This window comes from Rhinolophus hipposideros (genome assembly GCF_964194185.1).
Source record: "Rhinolophus hipposideros genome assembly, chromosome: 10".
NCBI lineage: Eukaryota > Metazoa > Chordata > Mammalia > Chiroptera > Rhinolophidae > Rhinolophus > Rhinolophus hipposideros.
Window position 1 is genome coordinate 65284726 of NC_138056.1, and position 27540 is coordinate 65312265.

General features: G+C 36.3%; 1 protein-coding gene across 2 annotated transcripts in view; it reads left to right on the plus strand.

Moving 5' to 3' along the window:
• Positions 1-569: 569 nt before the first annotated feature.
• CEP57 (centrosomal protein 57) overlaps positions 570-27540 on the plus strand; it is a 44083-nt gene continuing 17112 nt past the window's right edge. Inside the window, exons 1-4 of one of the 2 annotated variants that reach the window (XM_081061625.1) lie at positions 570-821; positions 13875-13992; positions 24375-24554; positions 24912-25033. In XM_081061625.1, coding sequence (XP_080917751.1) covers positions 777-821; positions 13875-13992; positions 24375-24554; positions 24912-25033 — 465 coding nt within the window. In that variant the 5' untranslated portion in view covers positions 570-776. Of the gene's footprint in view, positions 822-13874; positions 14032-24374; positions 24555-24911; positions 25034-27540 lie in introns of both variants that reach the window. The other variant, XM_081061624.1, reaches the window with a different exon arrangement.

Here is a 27540-nt window from a genome sequence, read left to right on the forward strand (position 1 = left end):
CCGCTTTCAACTCGCCCCGCCCACAGGTCTGGGTCGCGGCGGGTGCTAGTAGCCGGTGTCAGGTCTGCGCGAGCGTTCCCCCAGCCAATCGGGTAAATGTTCGCGAAGATTTACTCTCTGCCTCAACTGTTTTTTCACTTGATTTGTACTGGACCAAATCATTCAGCCCCCCTCCTCCCCCATTCCACTTGCTACCGGTCAAAAGGTAGGTACTTCACCTGGAGAGGCGTCCCCGAGTCAAACTCACGCTCTCCTTGGCGTTGGGTCCAAGGGAACTGATGGAGTGTTTGAATTTCGCATTCGCTTTAATTCTCCATCAACCATACGGTTCAATGACCCCTGGAGACCAACGCAACCCCTCGCCCACGTCTCCGCCCGGAGAACAGCCGCCCCTCCGTGGAATCTCCTCTGAGCTGTCTAGTAGCCCACAGCGTTACCAGCCTCCGCGATCGCGGCTACGCGCTACCTTGTGACGTCACCGAGGGGAGAGACGGATTGGCTCCTACTCCCGGAAGACGTCCGCTTTCTTGATTGGCTATTGAGAACGTCTATTAGGACGTGTTGCCCTTTCCGTGTGCGCTCTGAGCGGGGAGGGAGGGAGGGCGTCCCTGCGTGGGAGTGTGGCGGGGGTTTCTAGACCTTGCACCAGCATCGCGGCCCCTTCCATCAGGGGCTCGGCTAAGGGTCGCCCCTGGTGGGCGGCTGTCGAATCTGGAAGAAGAGCACGAGAACGCGGACCGCCCGGGGCTGCGGAGGTGTGCTGGGCAACAAGGAAGATGGCGGCAGCGTCGGTGTCTGCGACTTCAGGTTCTCAGTTCTCGGTAAGAAGCGGTTGACGTTCGAATAGGCCCAGGTCGGTCCTGGCGCCTCTCTGCGTTTTCTCACCCTTGAGAGCGCTCTCAGCCCAGCGTCTCATCCCGTCCTGGGAAACGGCGGGGGGCGCCCCGAGCTGCCCTGGCGTCCGCTGCTCCCCTGGGGACCTTGCAGCCTTCTGTTGAAACAGGCCTGCCCAGCTTTCACTCACATATCCCTTGCACCTTTCGGCCTAGCAGCCCCTGTGGCCGAACATTGCCAGGACCCGCTGGCGTGACTGTACCCACACCCTGGGTCGCGAAAACATTGCTCCTTTGGTCACGTGGGTGTAACGGCCCTGCTTGGAATCTCGCCGGGCCCAGGCGGGAGCGCTGGTCGGCTTCGTGGGCAGCTGTTGAATAGTGTGCAGTCTCGAGTGCATGTTAGTCCTGCTTAAGCTGGTGATGGTGCGTCCTCCCACCCTGCCATTAACGTTGTTCTGTGCTTACCCTGAGGACTGCAATCTGTAAATGCCCTTTTAGGGAAGCGGCAGGGGGGAGCTGATCTTAATTGTTTTTGCCTCCACAAGAGCCCCTAGACAGGTAAGTCACTAATATTTGTCGAACACTTACCGTTTTGGTTACCACAGCATTGGGAATACTGTAGATTGGCAGTAAATGTGAGGAAGCCCAACTTTGGAGCCATTATCTCTTGATTAGTAAATGTCAAGTGCCTGGCGTGCTTTTAAGGCTCCAAGATTACACAGATGAATAGGATGGAGTCCCTGCTTGAAAGGGCAACGCACTGACGAGAAACTACACGCAATTAGATTTTGACACAGTAGAGGTTGATAAATGCTACCATACTGGAATAACCTAGGCGAGAGTGATTAGCAGTGCTTGGGTATGCTAGGGACAGTTTCTTAGAAGGGAAGATGGAGCTAGCTGGATGGTGAAGGAATTGTAAATGCTTGTCACAAAAACAGAATAGGAAAGAACACCACCGGCATATGGCGAATGTGCCAAGACAGTACGCAAACTTGAAATAATTTGGGATGATTCGTAGTATGGGAGTGGGGTTGTACTGGATGAATTGTAAAAGTAGGTAAAAGATGGGGAAAAAGGATAGTGAAAGAAGAAGCAGGAGGCTATCAGGGTAAGTTATATCATAGAAGCTAATGGGGGCTGTTTAGGGAACATTAAGACAGAGCAGAGTCACCTTGATAAAGATACACTTTTCTTCAGTTTCAGTTTTTGGTGGCTATTGTGAAGATGATAATAGGCTAGAAATAACCTTCAGGGTTTCAGCAGAAAGGGAGTAACACGTTTGCAGAGAAGTCAGGAAAGTTTGAGAAAGTATGAAGCCATGGAGTTCAATCAGGAAATAGACCAATAACAGAAGATAAAAGAGGAACCATTAGACTGTTAGGAACAAGTGTCCATAAGTAGATGAGATTTTATGAGTCTTGATTAATTAAACTTAATTGGGAGAAGAGGGCTTTTCACTGCCCTCAAAACGTATCATTGGGAGACTGAGTAAGGTATATTCTTATACAGGCATACGTCAGAGATATTGCTGGTTTGGTTCCAGACCATGGCAATGAAGCAAGTAGTAATCTTTTTGCTGGGGGAGGGTCTTGCTTTCAGTTTGTGAAAAATAGCGCAACATCTATGAAGTGCAATAAAGTGAAGCACAAGGAAATGAGGTATGCCTGTAAATGTTGAATTGAACTGCACTCTGCTGAGACTATTGAGCTGAGCCGTGGTGCTGAGATGTGGTCAACCCTTACATAGTCTTTAAGGTAACCCGGTCAGAAATCCTCCAATGTGTGTAATAGGAAAGCATATGTATTTGTCACGCAGGGGACCCTGCTCGCTGCGCCATTTGTCCTGCGGGGCGTCTGGCGGGGTCTCAGCTCCCACTCCCCGCCCAAGAACACAGGACACGGTAAGGCCAAAAAGGAACACCCACGGAGCCATAGATAGGGGAGTCAAACCAATATATTCTCGCTGGCGGCTGGGCTGGAGACACAGGAAGCAGGATCTACATAATCTGCCTAACAGCAGTCCACGCTTGCCAGCCACCATCTTCTTGCTAGCCCCCATTCCTTTCTGTTAGCGTAGCCACAGCCGTTATATTAGTGGCCAATGGCCTACGGGTTACAGCTGACGGCCAACTAGCCACAGCTGCTGGCCATCTGATCACAGTTGATGGCCATTTACTACCCGAGCCAGCACCTTTCTATGTGAGGCCGAGAGCCTGGAAACTGTTTTTTGGGGGCTTTGTCCCCACAGTATTTTTTATATGTTAAGCTCAGCTTTAAGTGGATTCTAAATGTCAAGAATATGTTAAGACTATCTAGGACCCTTTACAAATGAAAGTATAACCAACCTTCTTAATTAACTTGACCTGCTACATCAAAATATCTAATTTGTAAGTCACTATGTCTCAAAACAAAAATCACTAAATTTAGTTTATCAGTGTATAAGAAATAGCCCTGCTCAGACACCAACTGTCTTATGAGAAACAAGGCTGGCATTTCCAACAGAATTTACAAAGCACTTTGGCTTAATAAACAGATGACCATAAAATATGACAACACAAAGAGCTTTTAAAACTACACCATGAACTCAGAAGGGTATTCATATTCAGATTTTAGGGTTGTGAACATTAACATTTCATACTGACTCAACTTTAATAAGTCCCCATGGAGTTAGCTGTAGTAAATAGAGATGCTTTTACCAGGCAAGGATTTTTTAACAGGTAGATTCAAAGTAACAGACTTCAGGGAGCAGCTACCATATAAACCTCAAATATGAACAACATGGAAATAGGCGATACATTTGAATTGTGCTGTTAAGTAGTCTTTCACTGCAAGACTTAGCAACAGTGGGTAACAGTAACATTTGTTGAGTGATCGGGATGTAGCAACTGATTAGTGGAGAGTAGCAGGAAAACAAAGATTGGGCATAAGGGTATTAAATAGAAGTACAGGCAGCATAGTCTTGCAAACAGAAGAATGTCTTTTCTGTCAGTCCTCTTTTATTTTCCTAGTAACCATGATCAACACCTAGGACTCTTCGGACTTAATAAGCTAATCTTCTAATTGGTCTCCCTGGCTTTTTAGCCAAGCCCTTTAATCAACTTGTTCCCTATTTCTTTTAAAATGTTTTATGAATATTTCATAGAGTTTATAACATTAAACCATAGAACATATAAAAATTTATTTTTGATAATACAATGAATACTTTCATGCCGCTGTTTGCACCTTGCTTTCACACATACCACCATACATTTTGAGATTATAATAATGCATAATATTAATACTTAGTAGTACTACCTGGCAATCGTTTTAAATACTGAGCCATCCGGGAGCTCAGTGGCAGCTCAGCTCAAGGTGCTGTGTTCAATCTTAGTTGCAGGGGGTGGAGCCTACCATCCCTTGTGCGAATCGAGGAGTTGAACCCCCAACCTTGTGGTTGAGAGCCCACTGGCCCATGTTGGAATCGAACTGGCAGCCTTCGGAGTTAGGAGCATGGAGCTCCAACCGCCTGAGCCACCGGGGCCGGCCCTAAAGTTACTTTTATATTTCTGTTACCCACGAAAGAATGTCCGGCCTATAGAAAAGTTTTTTAAGAGTTTATTTCAGCCAACATTTTGAGGACATGTCTGAAAGCAAAATCTCAATGGATTGAGATCATGCTCCGGAGAATGGCAGTTTTGCAGCTTATCCCGTACATTAGAATCAAAGGAGATGTAAGGACGGTTACATGAAATCCATTGGTTGTAGATTAAGGAGGTGGGAGACAGCAAAGCAGGGAAATCTGTAGGATTGAATAAAAAGCAAAATAGAGAAACATACTTTTACATTGGTGGAGACAGGATAAAAATTAACATTTACAGTACATAGAGATGGTTTGGTGGGAACAAGATAATGAGGGGTTCTGTGGTCTTGTGTTCTGGTGGTCTTGTGCTGTGGTGCCTCTTCCTGTGCCTTGAGGGGTCGAGGAAAAAATTACTCTGACATTTCCAAGGTGTGTTATCCTAGATGTATAAGAGCAGTGGACAGAATTCACTTAAGATAACGATTGACCTTTGCTAAGGAAGCTATAGTCATGCGATGTGATTGCCTGCCAGAGCCTGCCCAGTTAGGAATTTATGATCAGACTATCTTGTGTGGTTACTTTTGGTCACTGAGCTTGTCAGGCCTGCCATGTGGCCACCAGTAGCTTGTCAGGTTTGTTACGTAGTCCCTCTTTGTTCACACTGTACAGTATGGTATCTTGATGGGCTTTGGGTTTTTAGGATTTGATGTTAATTAGTTTGTTTGCCAGCTATTATAAACAGTCTTGTTGTGGTCATCCCTGTAAGTTGCACACTTGCAAAAATTTTTCTAGAGCAGCAGTTCTCAGAGTGTTTTGAAGACCTTTGGGGTTCTCTGAGACCTTCTCAGGACGGTCTGTAATGTACTTCCTTACCCAACCACTTGGTGAGAGACCAGATTTTCTTCACATACATCAACAAAAACAGTGTGTCTACCAGTGAATGCAGAAGCAAATGCAAGAATCCAACACCCTTTTAAGCCAAGAATTAAAGAGATTTGCCGGAATGTAAAATAATGCCATTCTTTTCACTCAATGTTTTTTGGATGACAGTTATTTTTCACTCAAAAATTATAACATCTTGGGTTTATTATTTTTAAATTAGTAAATATCTTTAAATTTTCTCAGTTTAACTTTTAATATGATAAATATCAATAAATGTAACCACGTAAGCAAAAGCTCTTTGGGGTCTTCAGTAATTTTTAAGAGTGTAAAGGAGTCACAAGTCCAAGAAGGTGGAAAGGGACAGGTCTGGGGTACTGATTTTTCAAACTGCCTGTTGAGCTGTTATTTACAGCTCAGTAGTGAGTGTGGAATATGTTTAGTGACTCAGGACACACAATTTTTTTTTAAAAAAAGAGGAGAGAAAAAAATAGCAAATTCAGCAAATATACCTGTGCATGAAATTTCTGCGTCGTAGAGTATGTGCATCTTTGGCTTTATTTGGTAATGGATGAATTGTTTTCCAAAGCAATTGTACCAATGTGCATTCCCACCAAGAGTCCACTTTAATCTGTATCCTCTCTAACAAATAGTATCGTCTCACTTTTAAATTTTTGCTAAAAGGTGAGTGTGAAATGATACCTATTCTTGTTCTCATTTGTGCTCCCGTGATCATTGGTGAAGATGCACCTTCCCCCCCGCCCCAACTTTACTCGTCTTTTGTGTTTTTCCTTATGTGAAATGCCTGTTCTTGTCTTTTGCCTGTTCACAATTGGTTTTCTTACTGATTTATAGTCATTCTTTATATATTCTGGATGTTAATCCTTGTCTGTTAAGAGTATTCGAAATACACTTTGGCTTGTCTTTTTATACCTTTAAATTAATAGGAATTATGAATTTTAATGTAATAAATTTTAGTCTTTTCTCTTGTTGATAATTGCTTTTTGGTTAAGAAATTACTTACAGCCAAGGTTTTGATGGTAGTCTATGGTATTCTATATATTTTATCTACAAATTTTAAAGTTGGGGCCTTTTAATTCCTTAGTTTACTTGAAATTAATTTGTGTGCTGCAAGATAGGTATCCAGTTTAATGTTTTTATTTAAGATCCACAATTGTTCTAGCAGTACTGTTTGAAAACTCATCCTTTCCCTAATGGTCTGCAATTTTAGCTGTCTATATTAATTTCCGTATGTGATGGATCTGTTACTAGGCTCTTCGTTCCATTGTTGCATTTGTCTGTCTCTCTTTGTCTTAATGATTCTCCTTTTTATTTGTCTGAGAGGTTAACTCTTCCTTGTTCCTCAACAGAAATGTTAGCTATTCTTGGTTCTTTGTTGTTCTTCAATAGAAATTCTAGAATTTGCTATTGAAATTTTTATTGAAAGTTAGGAATAACTAATGTCTTTAGGATATTGAGCCTTCTACCTGGACATATGATGTCATTCCAATTTTTTGGAACTTTAACATTTTTCAGTAAAGTTTTATAATTTTGGGTCTTGGACATCGTTTATTAAATTTATTTGTAGTTTTTAAAATATGTTTTCATAAATTGCATTTTCTAACTGGTATATAGGATTATTAATTCTTTCACATTTTACTTAGCAACATTTCTAAAGTGTAATAGTTGAGGATTCTTTGGTGTTTTCTATTTAAAGATTATAATCTGTGAAGTTTGGATTCTTCCTTTTCAATCTTGACATCTCATTTCTTTCCATTGTCTCAATGTGCAGTCTAGGGAATGAAGTATAACATTAACTAGAAGCTGTCTAAATATCTTTGCCTTGTTCCTGAATTTCAAAGGAATGTGCACCATTAAATATGTTGCCATGGTTTGTTGTAAATTTTATTATAAGAAAATGGTTCTTTAATAATGGCTAAATATTGATTTTTTTCTTTTTTATATTTGTTGATCATATGGGTTTTCACTTTAATAGGATGGACTGCATTTAAAAGATGTTTTCAGGGTCATCTAGTCCTCCATACCTGGAATAAACCCCACTGTTTCATATTTTCTGTATAGTTGGATATGGTTTATATAATTGTATTTAAACTTTCATGTACCTGATTTTTTCTAGCCATGTTGCACACTCCATTTGAAAAGGCAAATAACGCACATTTTAAAACATACTTTATACTTAACACAGTGTTATACACGAGATGTTAAATATTTTAATTAAATATTTGAATCATACGTGTTCCTAAGTACAATATTTGCCCTAACAACCAAAGCTACCGGGAAAGAAGGTGGTCAGATTAAACATTTAGCCTTTAATCCTAAAAGTTTTTCCTAGAATCATATCATTTTAGTTGGAAAAATGTTTATTGAATGCTTGGGGTCATGGAAGTAGTACTTGATTAAGAGTTGGACTTGGGTTTCTTAGTACTATGAGACTTTAAGCAAACGGATTAAGTTTTCTTAGCCTCTGTTTTTCACCTACAAAATGGGGACAAAGTTTGCTATGCTTACTTCACAGTGTTCTTGTGATAATTAAAGGAGAATGTGAATGTGCCTAGAAAAAACAATGTGCTAACAAATCTAAGATACCATGTGCAGTGTTCTGAAAGTAAACCCAAGTATGTCTTCCTGAACTATAAGGTGGAAGTGCTTTCTTACCTGTCAGGATTTGTTGTGAGGATCAACCCAGATAATGGAAGTGTGAATTGTTAAGTCCAATGCAAATTTGAGGTTTATGGGTTGTTTTTATTTAGTATGTATCTGGGTGGAACAAGCATAAACATTTTGCTTGGAAGCTCCTTTGCTTGCCCAAAGTTTCCAGGTGCTTATGATTAGATGGCATGATACGGCATTGAGGGCAAGAATTCACTTGAAATTTTCCATCATCCTAAATGCCTACCATCTTTAGAAAGGCCTGTTTGCAAGGTTGGCTCTTGGTTGGCACCTGTGAACTTAATAGTAAACAATTTCCTACAGTTATATGTAAGATTTAAGCCTAAATGGGAAGAGTAACTTACTGTGCGCGTACACTGTGTGTACAATGTAGATTACATACACCTGCTTTCTTTTTGGGAGTCAGGAATGTGACTAGCCCCCGGTGAAAACCCTGGCCACTAAGTCTAATGAGCTTTCTGGGTAGATGACACTTCACACAAGTTGTCATTAGTTGCTGGAGGAAGAATTAAGCATACCCTGAATGAGTGCACCTGGAGAGGAATTTTGACAGCCTGCACCTTCTTTTACTTACTTCACCCCATGCTTCTTTTCCTCTTGCTGATTTCATTTGGTGTCCTTTTGCTATAATTAATTACAGCCATGAGTTTAACTATATGCTGAGTCCTGTCAGTCCTTCTAGCAAGTCAGTGAACCTGGGGCTGGTTTGGGGGACCCCTAATGCTCATGGTGACAGTAGTTGGAACCTTCTCAAAATTCAAGTTCCCAAATACCAGCCAAGAACCAGCTTTGCAGGCAAACATTTCTAAAGATAGTGCTTTCAAGTCTGCTGTTAGCGCTTTACACACCACCTTCCTGTGACATTCGTGTTGTTTGTTGTTGGGTGTAGAAGAAACCAAAAGCTTTTATTGTCTTTCAATGAATTACAGTGACTATTAAATAGGATAATTCAGTTTTATAAACAATGGGCAGTTTTTCTGTTTTGCCGGGGAATTATAGAACTAATTTATTTAAGAGATTTAAGCATATTTATCACATTGAAGTGTCTTTATTAGAACTCTGTTAGATGACTATGTTGGAAAAACAGTCATCCCCAATAATCAGTTCTCCTATGCAAGGGGGTGTCCTACGATTCAGCTCACTTCTGACACTAACTGCCTGGAGATAGCATGGACCCCATAGGTTAAGAGGTGCCACAAGACTGACCTCACTTCAGCTGTAAGTCCCAGGTGTTCCCAAGGTACCTACACTTCTGCCCAGCCAACTGTAAATTAAGGAGTTCCATGACTCTCCCTCTTCACATTTAATAATTTGCTAGAGTGACTCTCAGAACCCAGGGAAACACTATGCTTATGATTACAGCTTTTTAATTAAAAAAACACAATTCAAGGACAGATAAATGGCAGAAACACATTAGGGCACGATGTAGGTAAAGGGCACAACATATAGGGGCTTCCACGACCAATCTAGATGCTTCTGGATTCTCATTGTGCAAGAGTTTTTATGGAGGTTTCATTATGTAGGTGTGCTTGGTTAAATCGTTGGCCATTGGTGACAACTCAATCTCTAGCCCCTCTCCCTTACTGAGGTCAGAGTGTGGTGCTGAAATTACTCTTTAATCACCTGGTTGGTTTTTATGGCCACCAGCCCTCATCTTAAAACTAGGGGGCCCCATTATAAGCATAATAAAGACTTTCTCCGATCACGTAAGAAACTCCCAAGAATTTTTGAATCTCTGCCAAGAACCAGGGACAGAAACTAAATATGTTTTTTTATTCCAGAGGGCATGCAATTAATAACTAGATCAGATCTCTATCTCTAATTTACGTAAATGTTTTTAAAAAAGAGTGAGGAGATGGAGTGACCCTACTTTAGATAGGGTAACCAGGGAAAGCCTCACTGACAGACTTTTGAATAAATTACTGAATAGCATGAGGAAGGGAGCTTTGCAAGGAGAGTAAACATAGCAAATGGCAATGGAGTGGACTGCATTTTAGAAGTCCAAAAGTTAGTGTGGCTGGGAAGTAGTGGTAGTGGTTGTGGGGATGGGGAGAGAAGTAGGGAATGAGGTCAGGGTTAGCCTGGGTCACATTATTTGGGCCTTATAAGCCACGGTAAGAGTTTTGGATTTTATTCTGTGATGGAAAGCTGTTGGAAAGTTTCGATTAGGGGGTATTACTTGAATTAATTTACGTTTTTAAAAAAATCATAACGATTACTATTTGGAGAACAGAAAGGGATGTGGACAACAGTAGCTGGGGCCATGCGGTCGTTCAGACAAAAGATCACAATGGTGTGAACCAGGGAATTAGCAGTGGGCTTGATGAGACGTTAGACAATTTCTTGCTATATTCTGAAGACAGAGACCCAACAAGGTTTCCTGAAAGATTGGATGTGGGATGTATGGAGAAATGACTCCATTCAAGGGTTTTGGCCTGAGCAGCTGGGTAAATGGTGGTGCTAGTTACTGTGGTATGCTGGGAGAGGAGCAGGTTTGGGGAGTAGATTCAAGAATTCGGTTATAAACATGTTAAGTTTGAGGTGCCGCATTGACATCCCAGTGGAGATAACGAGTGGGAAGGTCGATTTCAGTATAGAGTCCAAGAGGGAAAACTCTGGATTCTGTGTTTAAACTTGAAAGTCATCAGCAAACAGAGGGTTTCAAAGCCCTGAGAGTAGGTGAGGTCATCAAAAGAATCCATGTACAAGGTGAAAAAGAGAAGAGGTGGAAAGACGAAGCTTTGGAGAACTCCAGCATTTAGAAGGAGGAAGAAGAGAGCCAAGGAGATTCTGAGAAAGGGGCCTGTGTGTTAGGAGGAAAACAAGAGTGGTGGTCCATGCACTAAAGAAAGTGTTGGGATGAAGTGATCTGTATCACATGCTTCTGGGAGGTGACTGAATTCGGCAATGTGAAAGTTATTGGTGAGCTTGGGAGCTGTTTCTCTGAAGTGACAACTGAAGTCTGATTGGAGAGGTGATGAAGAAGTGGCAGCAATTTTAATTATTTTGAGGGACTTTGTTATAAAAGTTGAGAAATGAGGAGGGAGCTGGGAGGGGAAAGGTGGGAAGTCCTAAAGTTAAGAAAAGGTTTTTTTTTGTTGTTGTTTGTTTTTTTGGTAGTTAATGGCAATGTGAAAGATCTGGAAGGGAGGGAGAAATAGATGGCATCAGACGAGAGAGGGGTTTTAGTAGCAACCAAAACTTTGAGTGGGTAAATGGAAACAGGTTCATTACGTATACAAAGCTCATTCCTTGTTTCAGGGTACGGAAGGCAGAGTGTATAAAAATGGTGGAAGTAGGTTGTAGGTTCTCTTGAGAACTAGTTATTGTTCAGCTAATCCCAGAATGAATGTGATTGTACAGGGGGTGAGGATGTGGGGCGGGGAGGGATGGTAAGAGGTGGGTAAGTCAGCTTTTTTGAGCTTCCTTTTCCTTAAAAAAATACTAGTTTTCTAATCCCTAAAGTTTATACCTTTTTCTCTGTTTTCTCTGGCTATTAAAAATTATTACTATTTTTTTTCTATTAGTCTTAGGTGTTTACCTAAACTTTACTATCTGAACCATTTTTAAGGGTACGGTTCAGTGCTATTAAGTATATTCACATTGTTGTGAAAGAGATCTCCAGAACTTTTTCATCTTGCAAAACTGAAACTATATCCATTGAAAAACTACCCTTTGCAACCTCTCCCCAGCCTCTGGTAACCAGGATTCTACTTTCTGTTTCTACGAATTTGACTACTTGAAAGACTTCATGTAAGAGGAATCATAAAATATTTGTCTTTTGTGATGTGTTTATTTCACTAAGCATAATGTCCTCAAGATTCATCCATTATGTAGCATGTGATGGGATTTCCCTCCTTTTAAAGGCTGAATAATATTTTATATGTATACCACATGTTATTCTTTCCTGTTTTTAATCGACACATTTGTGTATATAATTAAGAGTTACCAGTTTTGCATTTCTGTTTTAATTTAATTTCACATTAGTTCTTATAAATAATTTATGCAAAGCCATTTTATTTTCTATCTTTTGCTTTTGGGTTGATTTAAATATTCTTTTATTCTTTGTTTCAAACTGCTGGAGGCAAATAAGGACACCGACCCAACACATTCATATTAACGATGACTTTCATTGCTTAAACCCTGACATTTAAAATGAATTGCCTAACATAGAAAATGGAATATATTTAGAATTGCTTTTCTAAAAAAAAAAAAAAACTCATAACGTGCATTTTTATATAAAAAGACTGAATAGTTTGCTGGCCCAACTCAGGTAGTATTTTGATGACATATATGTGGCAATTTTTTTTTGACAAATCTTGTACTGATAGTTTTGTAAGAGTTGGGAGGCAATAAATTTAATAAAGATGATTTGTTTTCCTTAAATTAGTTATGCACAGTTTTTCTAATATCTGTGCAATGTTCAGTAATTCTAATAAAAATTTTGAAAATCAGAAGTGAATTTAGAGGTTGTTTATGTTCATAAATATATTGATATTTCCTAACCATTGTTTGCATGGTAGTTGTTACATGATAGGATTCTAGTAGGTTGTATGACTTAAAGTTCTCTGTGAAGAACCATATTTAATGGTTGTAATGTGGTAACTCATGGTGCTTTGCAAGAGCTTTGGCAGGATTATACAGAGGGTGCCCAAAAAATGTATACACATTTTAAGATAACCTCTATACATATTAAGAATTGAAAACATATTCCATCCACCTACAAAACTGATGTCAGTTTGCCAAAAAGTTTGAAAAATGTCAATTGTTAGTCCCTGTTGCACATGAACACCCATTTTACAGGAGACCTAGCATTGAATCATTTGAGTACCACTTTTGAGACTTCTAAGCTCTTTGCCTTCTCCTTCAGTTTTCAGAGTCATAATATATGTTTTGTATTTGCTTTTGTAAATCAACTGGAAAGTTGCATGTTTTTGAACACAGAAATAGAGTCTTCGATTTTTAATAAGGTTTAGATGCAATGTGATTATTTTGTACTTTTCTGGACACAGATCATTCTGGTGCTTTATAAATAGTTATAGTTCTCCAAAGGTAGGAGTCGAAAACCTAGTTTGCTGTGGCTACTTGAATAAGAAAAATGGATGCCTGAGAATTTTGAGCAGTTAGCAATCATGTCTTCGTCTTAGTTTTCAGTCGTTCCATTTCTTCCCCCACTCTAGGTCTGCCTTCCAACAGGAAGCCACCTACAACAAACAACCCCCCAGTTAGCCTCCCGCGCACTGAAAACTATCACGTGGAGCATAATCCCAAAGTGAACAGAATCCTATACAAGACAGTGTGTGGGTGTAAATAAAGATTTATATTTAGTTGTTTGATAAGCTTTAATTGTTTCTGTTTTCTTCCCTCCCCACTCCGCCCCAACTAAGTGTAAATTTTTTGAGGCAAGGACTATGCCTTTTTTTCTTTCTGTGGGTACTACAGAGTTTTGGACATTTGATAAATATTCAGTAAGTATTTAGTTGATTACAGATAAATTAATTCAGTCATTTTGTAGCAGTTTCTGATACTGTAAAAAAGAACATTTTTCTGAATGTATATTTTATAGTATATATTTTTTGAATAAAATATTAAATTCATTGTGAGTACCATATTTAAGTATTTCTGTGCAGATTCAAAGTGTGTGAACATTATTTCCTTTTTGTAGTGTCTGGCATATGGCTATATACTTAGACAAATAAGAAACACTTTAAAAGTTTTATTATTTTAAAATAATGGTTGAATTCTTTTGTATATGGTCTCTCCTTTTTTTTCTGTTGTCTCTGTCAGTGGAACATAAGAACAGTCCAATTCTCAGTCATGAACATACATACGAGTACATACATACATATTTATGTGCTGTTTGGATTTAAAATTTTGAAAGGTAATTTATGTATTTTTATTTTTCAGAACAACTTAGCCAAACCATCAAGGTCTAATGGAAGTATGGTTCGCCATTCCTCATCTCCATATGTAGTATACCCACCTGATAAGCCTTTCCTGAATAGTGATCTACGACGCTCCCCAAGTAAGCCTACATTTGCCTATCCGGAAAGCAACAGCAGAGGTAATAAAGTCTAGTAAAATAGGTGTCTTTTTGTGTGTTTACTCCCTACTTAAAATCTCTTAATTGTGTCTTCTATTTATTCTAAAATTAAAGGAGGAAAGTGTACTTCCCCCTTCCTGTTTTTAACCTCCTCTAAATATTATGCCTTTTGGAGGGTCTGTCATCCACCGAATGAATCATCAAGGCTAAAGTAAAAATCCATTTTGTCATCAAGGACTATTCTGTCACCTCAGCCATTAGTCAGGAACCATGATTTAGGGTTTTGCTTCTGAAGTATCCTCAAAAGTTATTGGTTCTCTGCTTGTCTCTTCCTGCTCATTGCCGTGGTTCAGGCTCTCATCGTCTATTGCATAGGTAATAGTAACACACTCCTAACTAATCTCCCTACCCATGTTTCCCTCTCATCCCCAGGTAGTAATAGTCCTACCATTTCTGGTACCCATCATCCTCCCACTCTAAAGTTTCAACATGTCTCCATGGTTTACATGACAAGTCTTAAATTTTTCATAAGCTAGGTTTTACTTGCCTTACCAAAAACACCATGCTCTGAAAAGATGAAAGAAGCTTATTTACTGTCTTGCACAATATTTTTTCATCTCCTTTCCCCTTCTCTCATATTCCTTAAAACCACTAGTGACACTCAAGTAGAATTTAGCTTTGTTGCTAACACTGGGCTAAACATTTGCTGGCTCTGCTTTGTGAATAAATCTGCCCTGTTTCATTTTTCTTATTCTTTAGTAATTTGTTTTTCTCTGAACTTTTAAAGAAGTTTCTTTACATAGATGTAAAGATAGAACTAGATGTAATGTTGTAATGGAAGGATTAATATCTAATTCTTAGACCTGTGTTTCTGTTAGAACTTAGTTGCTTCGTTATTTTATTTTGTGCTTTTTTTAATATTACTAAAACTTAACTGATTTTTACTCCACTATGGGCTTAGTTATTTGTCTTTTGGTTTTTTGACCTATGTTAAATTGTTTGAATGTTATGCAACTTCTGTTATTTTACAAAATTGCCAAAATCATTAACTACTGTATTCTCATGAGTAGCACTTAATTGTTTTATTAACCATTAAGTTAATTAGCATTTTCTTTGTCATCATCTTTGAGACGCAATATCTTATAACTAAGTTTCTGGTTAGGAAATTGAATATCTAATATTGAAATTCTTAAAAGACACCAGACTTCTTGTGAAATTTATTTCAGAAACACTTTTGAGGCCCCATTTTGGGCTAGGATTTACATTAGTAACTCTACTTGGATATTATTATCTACCTAATATTTTACTAAATAGCCCACGGTTTATAAAACACTGTCATCCTGAGATTAATCTTAAGATATTTGCAATGCATTTCCCAGTTGAAGTAAAAATATTCCTAAACTAATTTACAAACCCCTGTTTAATCCCATATGTGGCTAAAATATAACACTTCTTTTGTCTAAAGAATTGTTAATAAATATAATTGTCAAAGAACTATTGATTAAACACAACTAAAAAAGGAAAAACAAACTGAAGTGCAGTAGCATTCCAGATAGAGCAAATACATTTCATTTAATCTTCACAGAAAAAAATTGTATAAGGTTAGGTATATTCAAAATTTATAGATGAAGAAATATCTCAAGGTGATTACTTTAACAAGTGTAATATCAAACCGTTTTTCTCTTTCCACTTTTTCCCTGGTTTGTTCAGTGAACTTTCAAATATTTATTGAATGAATAAGTCTTATTTTGAATGATAAACTCCTATGATAAACTTTTCTTTTTTACACACAGTAAATGCTTTTTTCTCACTAATGCTTTGGGTGAGGGGAGACTTGTTATTCTTTAGATTCGTTGCAGTTTAATATATTTTCATTGATAAAATACCATTCCACATTGCTGCTGTTTCCCTGAAAATAAGACCTAACCGGAAAATAAGTCCTAGCATGATTTTTCAGGATGACATCCCCTGAACATAAGCCCTAATGTGTCTTTTGGAGCAAACCTTAATGTATTAAGACCGAGTCGTTTTTTTGGGGAAACACGGTATCTGATAATCACCTTGAAAATATAATTAGACTAATGCCATAGAAAGAGATAATTAAACTGTTGCTTATAATTCTCATATTCAATTTGAACTTTAGTTAGAAATGAGTGAGAAATTGGAAATTATTACTGCCTTCAAAAATGTATTAATGTCTTTAGAGCCCTTTGCTCTTGGTCCCCCCTCAGAGCTGACAAAGAAAACATCTTAGCATACTCGTATCTATCACAAATTTGTGTCACACCTATAGAAAGCTCAGCATTATTGTGACCAGTCAGAGAAGTCAAGTTATAGCTATTGTGTTAGGTACTGATAACATTTTACTGCCCATCAGTTTTCCCAAAACATTGGTTTTCAAATTTTTTGGTGCAGGAAACCCTAATAAACCCATTATATGTTTACATGTATGTTTACATAAATGTTTCAATGAAGAGTAACTATTTTCCAAATTAAAAAAAAATACAGTACAAAGAGTGACATTGTTTTATTTGACAACAAAACATATAGTACAAGAGTAACGTTGTATTTCTGACTTAATAGAAGAGAGCTTGATTCACATATCTACTTTTGCATCCCTTTTGTAGTGGTAAGTTGTTTTGATTTTACGTATGTGAAAAAAATCTGACCTTACAGAGATACATAGTTGAAAAAGGAGTAATATTTTAATAGCCTTTCTAACTATTTGTGGATATTTTTGGATACTACACCAAAACTTGGCAAATGGTAGTTTTTTAAAATTTAGTTGCAATATGGAATCTGAAGACATCAGTGAATTTTTTGCACTCTAGGATTTAAGGACCACCTCCATAGTTGGAGATTAACTAAAGGCAATATTCAGAAGTGGTTCTAATTACTGCAGTGGTTCACTACAGTGGAATCTGGAGAAATCTAGATGCAGGTTTCTAAAGTTCTCCCTCGTGGAGGTCACACAGAAACAAACTTCTTTCTTCCAACGATGAACTGTATATGTGTGCAGTGTTTCTGCCCAGGAAAGCCCTCTTAAGGCTCAGATTAGGGCTTTTATTTGGAGCTGGTATTCACCATGATATCACCATAAAACACATTGTTTACACAAACATAGGCAAACTTATGAAGCAGGATTTGGTATCCTAGGCTTACAAAATAATCTTATCAATTGGTAACAGGGAATTAGAATTAGTCTAAATTGAAGCAATGCCAATTGGGTCAGAAAACGAGACTGAGAAATGTATGCATATTTTGATATGGGCAATGAAGAAGATGGAGAAACCTTTGAATCCAAGGTGTCTATTGCGGGTAAATGATGATGTGATTAAGACAGGTTATACAAAAAATAGAATGTTTCAAGGAAAGATAATGAATATGATTTGAGTTATGTTGAATTTGACGTGCCTATGAGTTAAGCGAATGAGATAAAAATGAAGTGTAAACGAGAGCATTGCACTAAGGAACTCAGGCATCATCAGGGATCTAATAGTGGATGAAGCCCTATGAGTGTGGAGGGGTTTTCCAAAGAGAAAATAGAGGGAGATAAAATTTCTGGAAAATAACCACCATTTAAATGGTGAGCTAAAAAGTGGGAATAGTAAGAAGGGTAGACAACTATCAAGACAGATAGATAGATACTAGGGAAATCGAAGACCTGGCCTGGTGCTCTGGTGTTTTTTTGTTTTGTTTTGTTTTGTTTTCCTACTTTAACCTGCAACAAACCTGTGCTAATACATTACTGATAGAAAAATTCAGCCACCAACTTCTTTGTTAACAAGATAGCATTGAGGTTTGCTAGGTTAAATGGACTCTAAGTGCCTCAGTCTTCTGAATGAATGACAAACTGGGTTTGAGAAGTGGATAGAAAGTCTTCCATTCTTTTAGTGCTTCTAGATGTCACCAGAAAGTTTCCAAGCTTTGCTTGTTAGAGTTACCTGTGGATCTTCTTGGATTTCTGACTTTCATTCCAAATGTTCTTTGGACCTTTTTTTTTTTTTTTTAAATTGGGATGGAGTATGTCCTGGGCATTGGGATTTTTTAAAGGTCACCAAATAGTAAAGTAAGGGAACCTCTTACTGTGTTAGGCGAAGGATGAATTACTACGATAAGGCTTAATTTTACTATGTAAAGAGTTAGAAAAGGATTTCAGCCAACTGTCATTGGTATTTTAAGTTTATATGGAGACTTTCCTAGATACATGTTTATTCAAACATCTGACTGCCAATTATGTGCATAGCATTGGAGTTTCAATTATGAATAATAGGTTTTCTCTTCTCCCTAAAGGAGCTCATATTTTAGGGATGATTAAGTGAAGTTTAAGGGAAACTGCCTATCTTTATAGACCCTAAGTTTTCCGGAGGCATTTTACACTCTACACTCCCATATTCAACTAACCAAATGTATTTAATTTTGAACATTTATGTTCAGGAATATTGTGGGGAATGAGGATAAAAATTTTAAATCTAGTATTTACTGTGAAAAGTCTATTTGTAAAAATAAAACTAACACATGCATTATTATTATTTTTTAGTGTATCACTTTTTTCTGTCTGAGTTTGCTTCTTATTTTAGAAATACAGGTAGTGCCAAAAAAATGTATACACACTTTAAGAAAGGAGAAAACTGTATTAAAATTGTAATACTCAATGTGTACCGATACCAAAAGATGAATACAAGTCATATATAGATTTTTTTAGCACCCCTGGTATATTTCCCACAGTATCTCTCCCCACCATAGGAAAGTAAAAATCTTCTAATCTTTTCATTTTGTTCATTTCTACATAGTATCTTTTCATTGTTCATTTCTGTGTAGTATTTTCACTTCAGGATCTTTCTAGGTAGTGTGGTAACTTAAACATAAATAGCACATGACCTCATAGATGGTACATGACCTCATAGATGTGAGGGCAATAGAAGGAAAGAAAAAGCAAAGAGTTCACTCACATACTTTTCACAGGGAGAAAAAGAAAGCTTAAGATCTATCACTTGGTCACCTAGTATGTTTTTTAATTTAAGAAAGCAGGCATGTTAGTATGAAAAGTAAATATTTATAAAACTAAGAAACTATGCCAAATATAACTCTTAAAATATATAATGCAAATTATTTATCTTGACCCCAAAATCTCCAATTAAAAAACTAGAAAATAAGGGGGTGAAGTAAAAGTTTGCCATATTTCTATATGAACTTTTATATCAAATTTCATTTTGACATAGAAAATTCTTTCGGAGATGTATGTGTTTATATGTTTTTAAATATATAGTAACCATTGGTAGAATAAAGTCATTTTGTATCTTTATGATACTAGATTTATTTAATAAAAGCTTAGAAAACAAAGTGGAGTTAATAAAAACTTAGCTGTGGGTGATAGAAACTCCCACTCTGAACTAGCTTTGGCAAAGAGGAATCTTTTTGGTTTACAAACATGCAAGGTAGGATTGAATAACCAAGGACAGGAAGGCAGATACACGGGTGGACTTTAAAACTGTTAGTAGCCAGGGACTCAAACATGGCCCGGCACTTTCTCTCCATCTCTTTTTTTTTTTTCTTGCTTCTAGCCACAGACCAGCTTTTCTACACACCAGGAAACAGCTACTAACATCGTGAGTTTTAAGTCGAACTAATCTGGCTGCAACTTCTTAGACAAAAGTCCAAAAAATCCCCAGGTAGATCCTTTGTCTGAGCTTTAGTTGGGTGCCCCCTGTGGGCCAATCAGCTGTGACCAGTTTTGTGAGAGAGTACTAAAGGAACATAAGCATATGCATATATATGTGTATATATATGTACATGTACATATGTGTATATATGTATATATACATGTATATATATAACATGTACATGTTTGCTCAACACACACACACACACATATATATATATGTTTGCTCAATAAAGTATTTAAGAGTATATTAATTCCCTTCCAAATACTGCAATCTATAATTTATGTTTCACTGGTTTATATGTATATTGTAGATATAACCATGTTGAGGTAAGGAGGTAATTCCCAGGAAAAGGTGTGTAAGCCAGGTAAACAGTTCCGAAGATGTATATGCTATACTTCATATAGGAAATATAATAAAGAAAAAGTCAAGGAGACAAAATTAGAAAGCATAAAATACAATGATAAAAAATAGGATGACATCAAGTATGATGACAAATGTATGTTAAACAACTCAAAAGGAAAGACAATTTATGCTTTTTAAGCCCAACATGAAACCGAGTGACACAGGTTAAAAAGTTGGCAAAGACATACTAGGAATATTGAAAAAAAAGATGGATGGCAATATTAAACAGAATAGTGTCATACACAAATAGCAGTTTCATATAGTAATAAACAACAATGAATAATACCTACCTTAAAAACAAAGGGAAATACCCAAATGCCAGAAATAAAATGAATTTTAAACCTAAGCAGTAAGGAGGGAACTAAAGCCAAAAGCCTCAGGGACACTACTAGGAGTCTTGGTATTGGGTATAAATAAGCCTTAGGTATTGGGGTATAGTCCAGGAGAAATTGGGATTTTAAACTTAGGTAGGGACGGAGAACAAAACTTTAGACCTAAGTGAGGTAGTTTCTTGTGTAGTGTTTCCTTTAAAAACTGAGTAATGACAGTAATTGGGCAAAGGAAACTGGGATAGCTCAGTCCCTGGCCTAGGAAAGAGGCTGTGGATAGAAAAGTGACCTCTGATAAATCAACCTATGTCTGTTCCGTGTGCTCACTGAGTTGTGTACAGGAAGACGAATAAATAGAGCTGTACAGTGTTACTAAGTTGAAACTCTTAATATTGTGAATTGCATTTAAAAAGAATAATGTGTGAAAACTACATTTTTTTTCTTTTAATAGAAGTATTTGCTCTATGTGTAGGATGGCCTCTGTCAACTAATAAAAAATTATAGAGCTGTAAAAATAGGAAATGTGGAACTGGTACAGAACTAGGTATTAGTGGAACAGAAAGTTCATAGACACAAATGTATATAAGGATGGAATTCTAGAAATGCATTAGAAATGCATCTGTTGACACAGAATAATTACTAATGTAAATAAGTGTGATGTGAAATAGTAGAGGGTAATTCCACTAACATATAAAAGTATAGAAAAATGCAAAAGGATTTCAGCAAAAATATTTATGGTTATTATGCACAGATGATAGGATTACGGGTGTCATGTTTTTCCTTTTGATTCCTGATTTATTCTAAATTCTACTTAATGTACATTTATTCAATAATTGTTTTGCAAAAGAAAGCAGTGAAACATACTTTAAATTATGGATTGCAGTATTTGGAAGGAAATTAATATACTCGTAAATACTTTCCGTTATTGAGCAAGAAAAGAATGAAAATAATTTAACTATAGTTAACATTGCTGAATGATATACAGCAGGCCTCAAATAACGTCGGTTCATTCAAAGTCCTTCTGTTATAACATTGATAAGGTGCCGTGGAAACTTAGAACTCTTGTTTATATCAATTAGCCTGAGGTAAAATTGGTTTCACTCTATGTCGTTTCCCTTAAAGTTGCAAAACCTCTCGATGTTAAGTGCGGGCTTACTGTATAGGAAAGTCTCTTAATAGATCTTAAGAGTTCTCATCACAAGGGGAAATTCTTTTTTTCTTTTTATGGTATCTATATGAGATAATGAACATTAACTAAACCTGTTGTGGTAATCACTTCATAATAAACGCAAATCAGACCATTATGCTGTATGCCTTAAACAGTGATGTATGTCAATTATTTCTCAAAACTGGAAAAATAATTAAGCATTAATTCAAGTTTGTTAAAAACTAAGGAAAGGAGGAAGAAGAACTAATGCTTGGCCTGTGAAATAAAAATGCTGAAGATTCTAAGGAACTTCTAAGAAAGATCCTAAGGAAATGCTAAGATTCTAAGGAAAGAACATAAATCTATTAGTCAGAAAATTAGAAAAAAGGGCAGTCTAGTAGATGTTTATAGGACAACTGTGATATTCAGTTCTCTAGCAATACATTTGAGTATCATAATAAAAATGTTAAATTGTTAAAATCTCAAGCCCCAAGTAGTTTTAGGGAATAAATTTTGAGAAGCATTTAAATAATCTCCATGGTATATGTAAGCCATTCTGGAATACAGAAAAGGAAAACGTATATCGCACCCTGTCTTTTTGTTAATCTACATAGTATGTCTTCTCATACCACAGTTGCTGACGTAGAGAACAAAAATTGAGTGTTCCAGCTAGTTGCAATAATAACTATAAATATAAATAGAACACTAACAAAATCATATACTAAGTTGGTATAATTTAATGAAGGAATACAAGAAATGTTTGGAATTACAAAGTTTTAGTAAATATTCCTCAGTGGCTCAAAAGAGGTTAAAAAAACCTCAATTGATATTAAAAGTTACTTATTCAATTTCTGTTTTCCTATTACATTTATCTGATTATTCCAGGTATATCAGAGAATTATTGTTACTTTAAATACTAATCTTATATCTGGGCTCTTTTCATATTCTTAGTCATCAGTTGATTTTTCAAATTTGTAGGTAGGTAGGTGTGTGTGTGTGTGTGTGTGTGTGTGTGTGTGTGTGTGTGTGTGTGTGTTTCATGTCTGTGCTCTTTCTAATTAGTCTCATTGCATACAAGAAAGAATAACCTGGCTATATTAGGAAATGTGTCAATCTCCTATTTGGGTCTGGCACTGAAAAATTTGGTGAATGAATGAATTATATTAATAAATGGGAAAGTGCCTCATTTTGAGTTAGAAGGCTCGATTTTTAAAAGATGGCAGTTCTTCCTATGTTTTATATAGTTTACATGACGTTTCATGTAAATCAATATTAGGCAAAATGATTCTGAATATTTAATTGGTAAGAATAATTTTGAAATGTTTTGAAGATTTATATACTGTGAGAGACTGGCACTATTGAAGTTTATAACATTTTAGTAACTGAAATATTAGCATAATATTAATGAAATCAGAATAAATAAAGTCCTGAAACTGTCTTGGGCATGTGTGTAACTATTAATTGTATCTATGTATAGGTATATGTGTGAACTTAGTATATGATAAAATTGCCATTTAAATTTCTTTAATACAAAAATACCTTTTATTTGACTTAAAGAATTAAATGTAACAATGTATGAAACTAAGTATAATAAAGGAAAATACAATGTTTAATCTTGAGGTTACAGATGAATGTTCTGTGTATATAAACGAACTTGATGGCAAAGATTGTTAGATATAACTGAAAATATCTATATATCAAAAAAATATCTGTACATCAGATATAACTATATGAAAAATATCTGTAGAATTAAAAACAAAATAGAGGGGGAGTTTTTTTTATAGAAAAATGGGGAAAGAAATTCACTAAGGAAAGGAAATTGACCAATAATATCAAAAAAATATTTAAACTTCTAATAGAAATGCAAAGTAAAATATCCAGAAGTAGCGTGTGTTTCTTATTCAGAATGACAGAGATACTGTAATTAATAATGGTCTGTGTTGGCAAACACATCCTTCTAATGAAATTATAAATTGGTTCAACCCTTTGTGAAGGTACTTGACTCTTTTTCAGGAGCCTTTAAAATGTGAATATTCTTTGACCTAGTAACTTAATTTTTTCAATTTTTACTTATTGGTGGTAAGGAAATCACCTTTTAAGACAGCATGAAGGAATGCTCACCGTTTCATAATGCTAGAGTGAAAAACAAATCTTAAATTTTTATCTCAATTTATTTTATACTTATAGTAAAAGATTGAGAGAAATAATTACAAATGACCGTCATTATCTCTCAGTAGTAGGATTATTAGTTGTCTTCGTTGTATTTTCCTGTGCCTTCTACAGTGAATACCTATTACTTTTATGATCAGAAATTTGGGTGAGGAGCAGTTGAAGTATTCTTAGATTTTTTTTTTCCTAAATGATAAAAAACTGGAGATTAAAAAATAGTCCCTTTTGTGCTTGACTGTTAACTCTGCGTTTGAATTCTGCATGGGATACTATTAATGAAACAGAAAACAGTGATAGTTAATGTACTTTGGGTCAGTTATATGAACTTTGTATATGAACTTCATATGTTTATAAAAATTTATGAGTAGCTAAATATTTTTATCATTTTATAAAATCTTGGAAATATTTGGACCACAGTAATGTGGCTTTTACTTGAGTACTTGACATGTTTCAGAAACTCAAAAGATGTCTTTAAACGGATTTTTTAAAAAGCAATTATGTGATAATAATTAACGTTTTATTCCCAAAGAGTGATCCTTCGCTGAACCCATCTATCACTTTTATTTTTTATTTAGATAAGATTATTCTTTCTCAGTGAACTTTCCCCCATATATCTTGTTATCTTATAGTACCCATATTTGTATTTGGCAGCCATATTTTCTGCTCTGAAGAATCTTCAGGATAAGATTCGACGCTTAGAACTTGAAAGGATTCAGGCAGAAGAAAGTGTGAAAACCTTGTCTAGAGAAACAACTGAATATAAGAAAGTATTGGATGAACAGATACAAGAAAGGGAGAATTCAAAAAATGAGGAATCAAAGCACAATCAAGGTTTGTTTAAATTATGAAGGAAATGAAACACCATCAAAATAAGTATTGTAAAATTACTCTTAAAATTGCACAGTATAGCATTTTTTGGTGGTCAGTGTCATCAGGCACTACAAAATTGCATTATACTCTGGTGCAGTTTGAGGAGCGAGTGCTGGTGTCATGAATTATGTTTACTGACTAAATTCAAAGCACATTAGACTTGCATACCTATAGAGAACACCTTAGGTCACCTGAAAAGGCTTCTGGGGCTACTGGTTAAGTAATTATTGTATACACAGTAGGTTTAGTTCTTTATAACAGCTTGTTCAAACTTCTGTGAGTGAGCTAATTTCTGCTTTTCATATGTATTCTTTTTAGAACTGACATCTCAGTTGTTAGCTGCAGAAAATAAATGTAATCTTTTAGAAAAACAATTGGAATACATGCGTAGTATGATAAAGCATGCAGAAAAGGAAAGGACGTCTGTCTTGGAGAAACAGGTATGGTACCTTACAGATTCATTCTCCAGAACAGTTGGTTATGGGGAAAATTAGACCTTTTTTCTCAGTGAGAACTAATGGTGTTATTATAATAATTATTTCTCCTTTTATATTAAAATAACCACTGGCAGTAGCAACAGTAGTTCATATTGAAAAGCTAGTGTAAGCTCTGAGAAAAAAATGTAATTTGTTCTTTTCAGCATAGCTATAATAAAGAGGGGTTTCCTTTTTGGATGACCCGCACACACACATACACATAAGCTTTGGTAGCTTATGCTTTTGAACAGTATAACAGCCCAAGACGGAAATTACTTGGGATCATTTGTGGTGTCTGAAGATTTGATTGGTCGTCTTCATTATTATTGCTGCATTTGGTAGAGTTTTACTTAAATTGGGAAAATACTGTACAGCTAGTTGTGTGATCTTTTCTCATCATATTCTTTGAGTCTACATTATAAAAGATACAAAAAATCTTATTATGTATCTCTTGAATTTATTTGAAGACCCTAGGAAGCTTTGAATCTTTATACTTGGAGAAAGTGTAAGGTTCTTTATACTTTGAAAACACTGTCTTTTTTTAAATTGAAGTATAGTTAACATACAATATTATATTAGTTTCAGATGTACATCATAGTGATTAGACATGTATATACCTTAAAAAATCACCACGATAAATCTAGTAACCATCTGTCACCATACACTTATTACAATATTGACTATATTCTCTGTTTTGTAGTACATCCTGGGACTTACTTTATAACTAGAATTTTGTACCTTTTAATCCTCTTCACCTTTTTCATCCTCCCCTTACTGTCTCCTCTCTGGCAACCATCAGTTTGTTCTTTATGTCTATGACTCTGTTTCTGTTTGGTGATTTATTTTTTTATTTTTTTTTTAGATTCCATATGTGAGTGAAATCATACAGTATTTGTCTTCTCTGTCTGACTTATTTCACTCGGCATAATACCCTTTAGATTCATCCATGTTGTGACAAATGGAAAGATTTCGTTCTTTTTTATGGCTGAATAATATTCCATAGTGTGTGTGTGCGTGTGTGTGTGTGTGTGTGTGTGTGTGTGTGTGATCTTCTTTATCCATTCATCTTTCGATGGACACTTAGGTTGTTTCCGTATCTTGGCTGTTGTAAATAAAGCAGCAGTGAACATGAGGGTGCATATATCTTTTTGAATTGTTTTTGATTTCTTTGGATAAATACCCAGAAGTGGAATTTCTGTGTGGTATGTAGTTCTGTTTAATTTTTTAAGGTACTTCTATACTGTTTTCCATTGGTGGCACCAATTTGCAATTGCACCAACATTGCACAAACATTCCCGTTTCTCCACATCCTCGCTGTATGTTGTTTTTTGATACACTTTTCTGAAAGATGTGAGGTGATATTTTCATGTGTCTCTTGACCATCTGTATGTCTTCTTTGGAGAAATGTTTATTCTGGTCCTCTGTCCTTTCTTGAAAAAGGATTGTGTTTTCAAAAATTGTATGGCTTCTTTACATATTTTGGATATTAACCTTTATCGAATATATACTTTGCAGATATCTTCTCCCATTCAGTAGGTTGCCTTTTTATTATGTTGATGGTTTCCTTTGCTGTGCAAAAGATTTTTAATTTGAGGTAGTCTTACTGCTTATTTTGTTGTTGTTGCCCTTGCCTAAGGAGACAGAGCCAAAAAAATATTGCTAAGACTGATGTCAGAGTTTACTGCCCATGTTTTCTTCTAGGAGTTGTATGGTTTCAGGCCTTATATTTAAGTCTTTAATTGATTTTGAGTTTATTTTTGTATATGGTATCAGAAAGTCTTCAGTTCAACTTTTTTCCATTTATCATCCAGTTTTTCCAACAGTATTTATTGAAGAGACTGTCTTCCCCATTGTATATTCTTACCACCTTTGTCATGGATTTTTCCATACTTTCTAAGTTGTGTTGCAGTCTTAAGAAGCAGTTGTGGATTTGCTTCGCTGATGCTTGATGGTTTTCACAGGTTCTGGTCCAGATTTATGTTAATTTATTGGCTGGGGTTCTTGCATCATCCAGATGATACGTTGCCTGAGATTTTTTGTCATATCTCTGCTATATCTTATACATCCAGGCTCTAGTACTGCCTCATGTGACATTTTGCTTTAGTATCACTTCACTTGCTTTTGAGTTCCTTTATATTTTTTCACATATGGAGATTTTTCTTTCATATCTGTCACATGATTGGAAAAGTAAACCATTGTATACAGTAATGGAGTAATTCCCTTCATTGAGATATTCCAGTTCACAGGTTAGAAAGCATTTATAAGACATCAGTAAGATGTCTTGACTAATATAGGTAGGCATACCTCCTTTTATTGTTTCATTTTATTGAGTTTCACAGATACTGTCTATTTTACAAATTGAAGGTAAGATCTTTCACCAGTAAAAAGATTACGATTTTCCAGGGCTCAGATGATTGATAGCAATTTTTAGCAATAAAATGTGATTTGCTTTGTTGCAGTATTCACTTTAT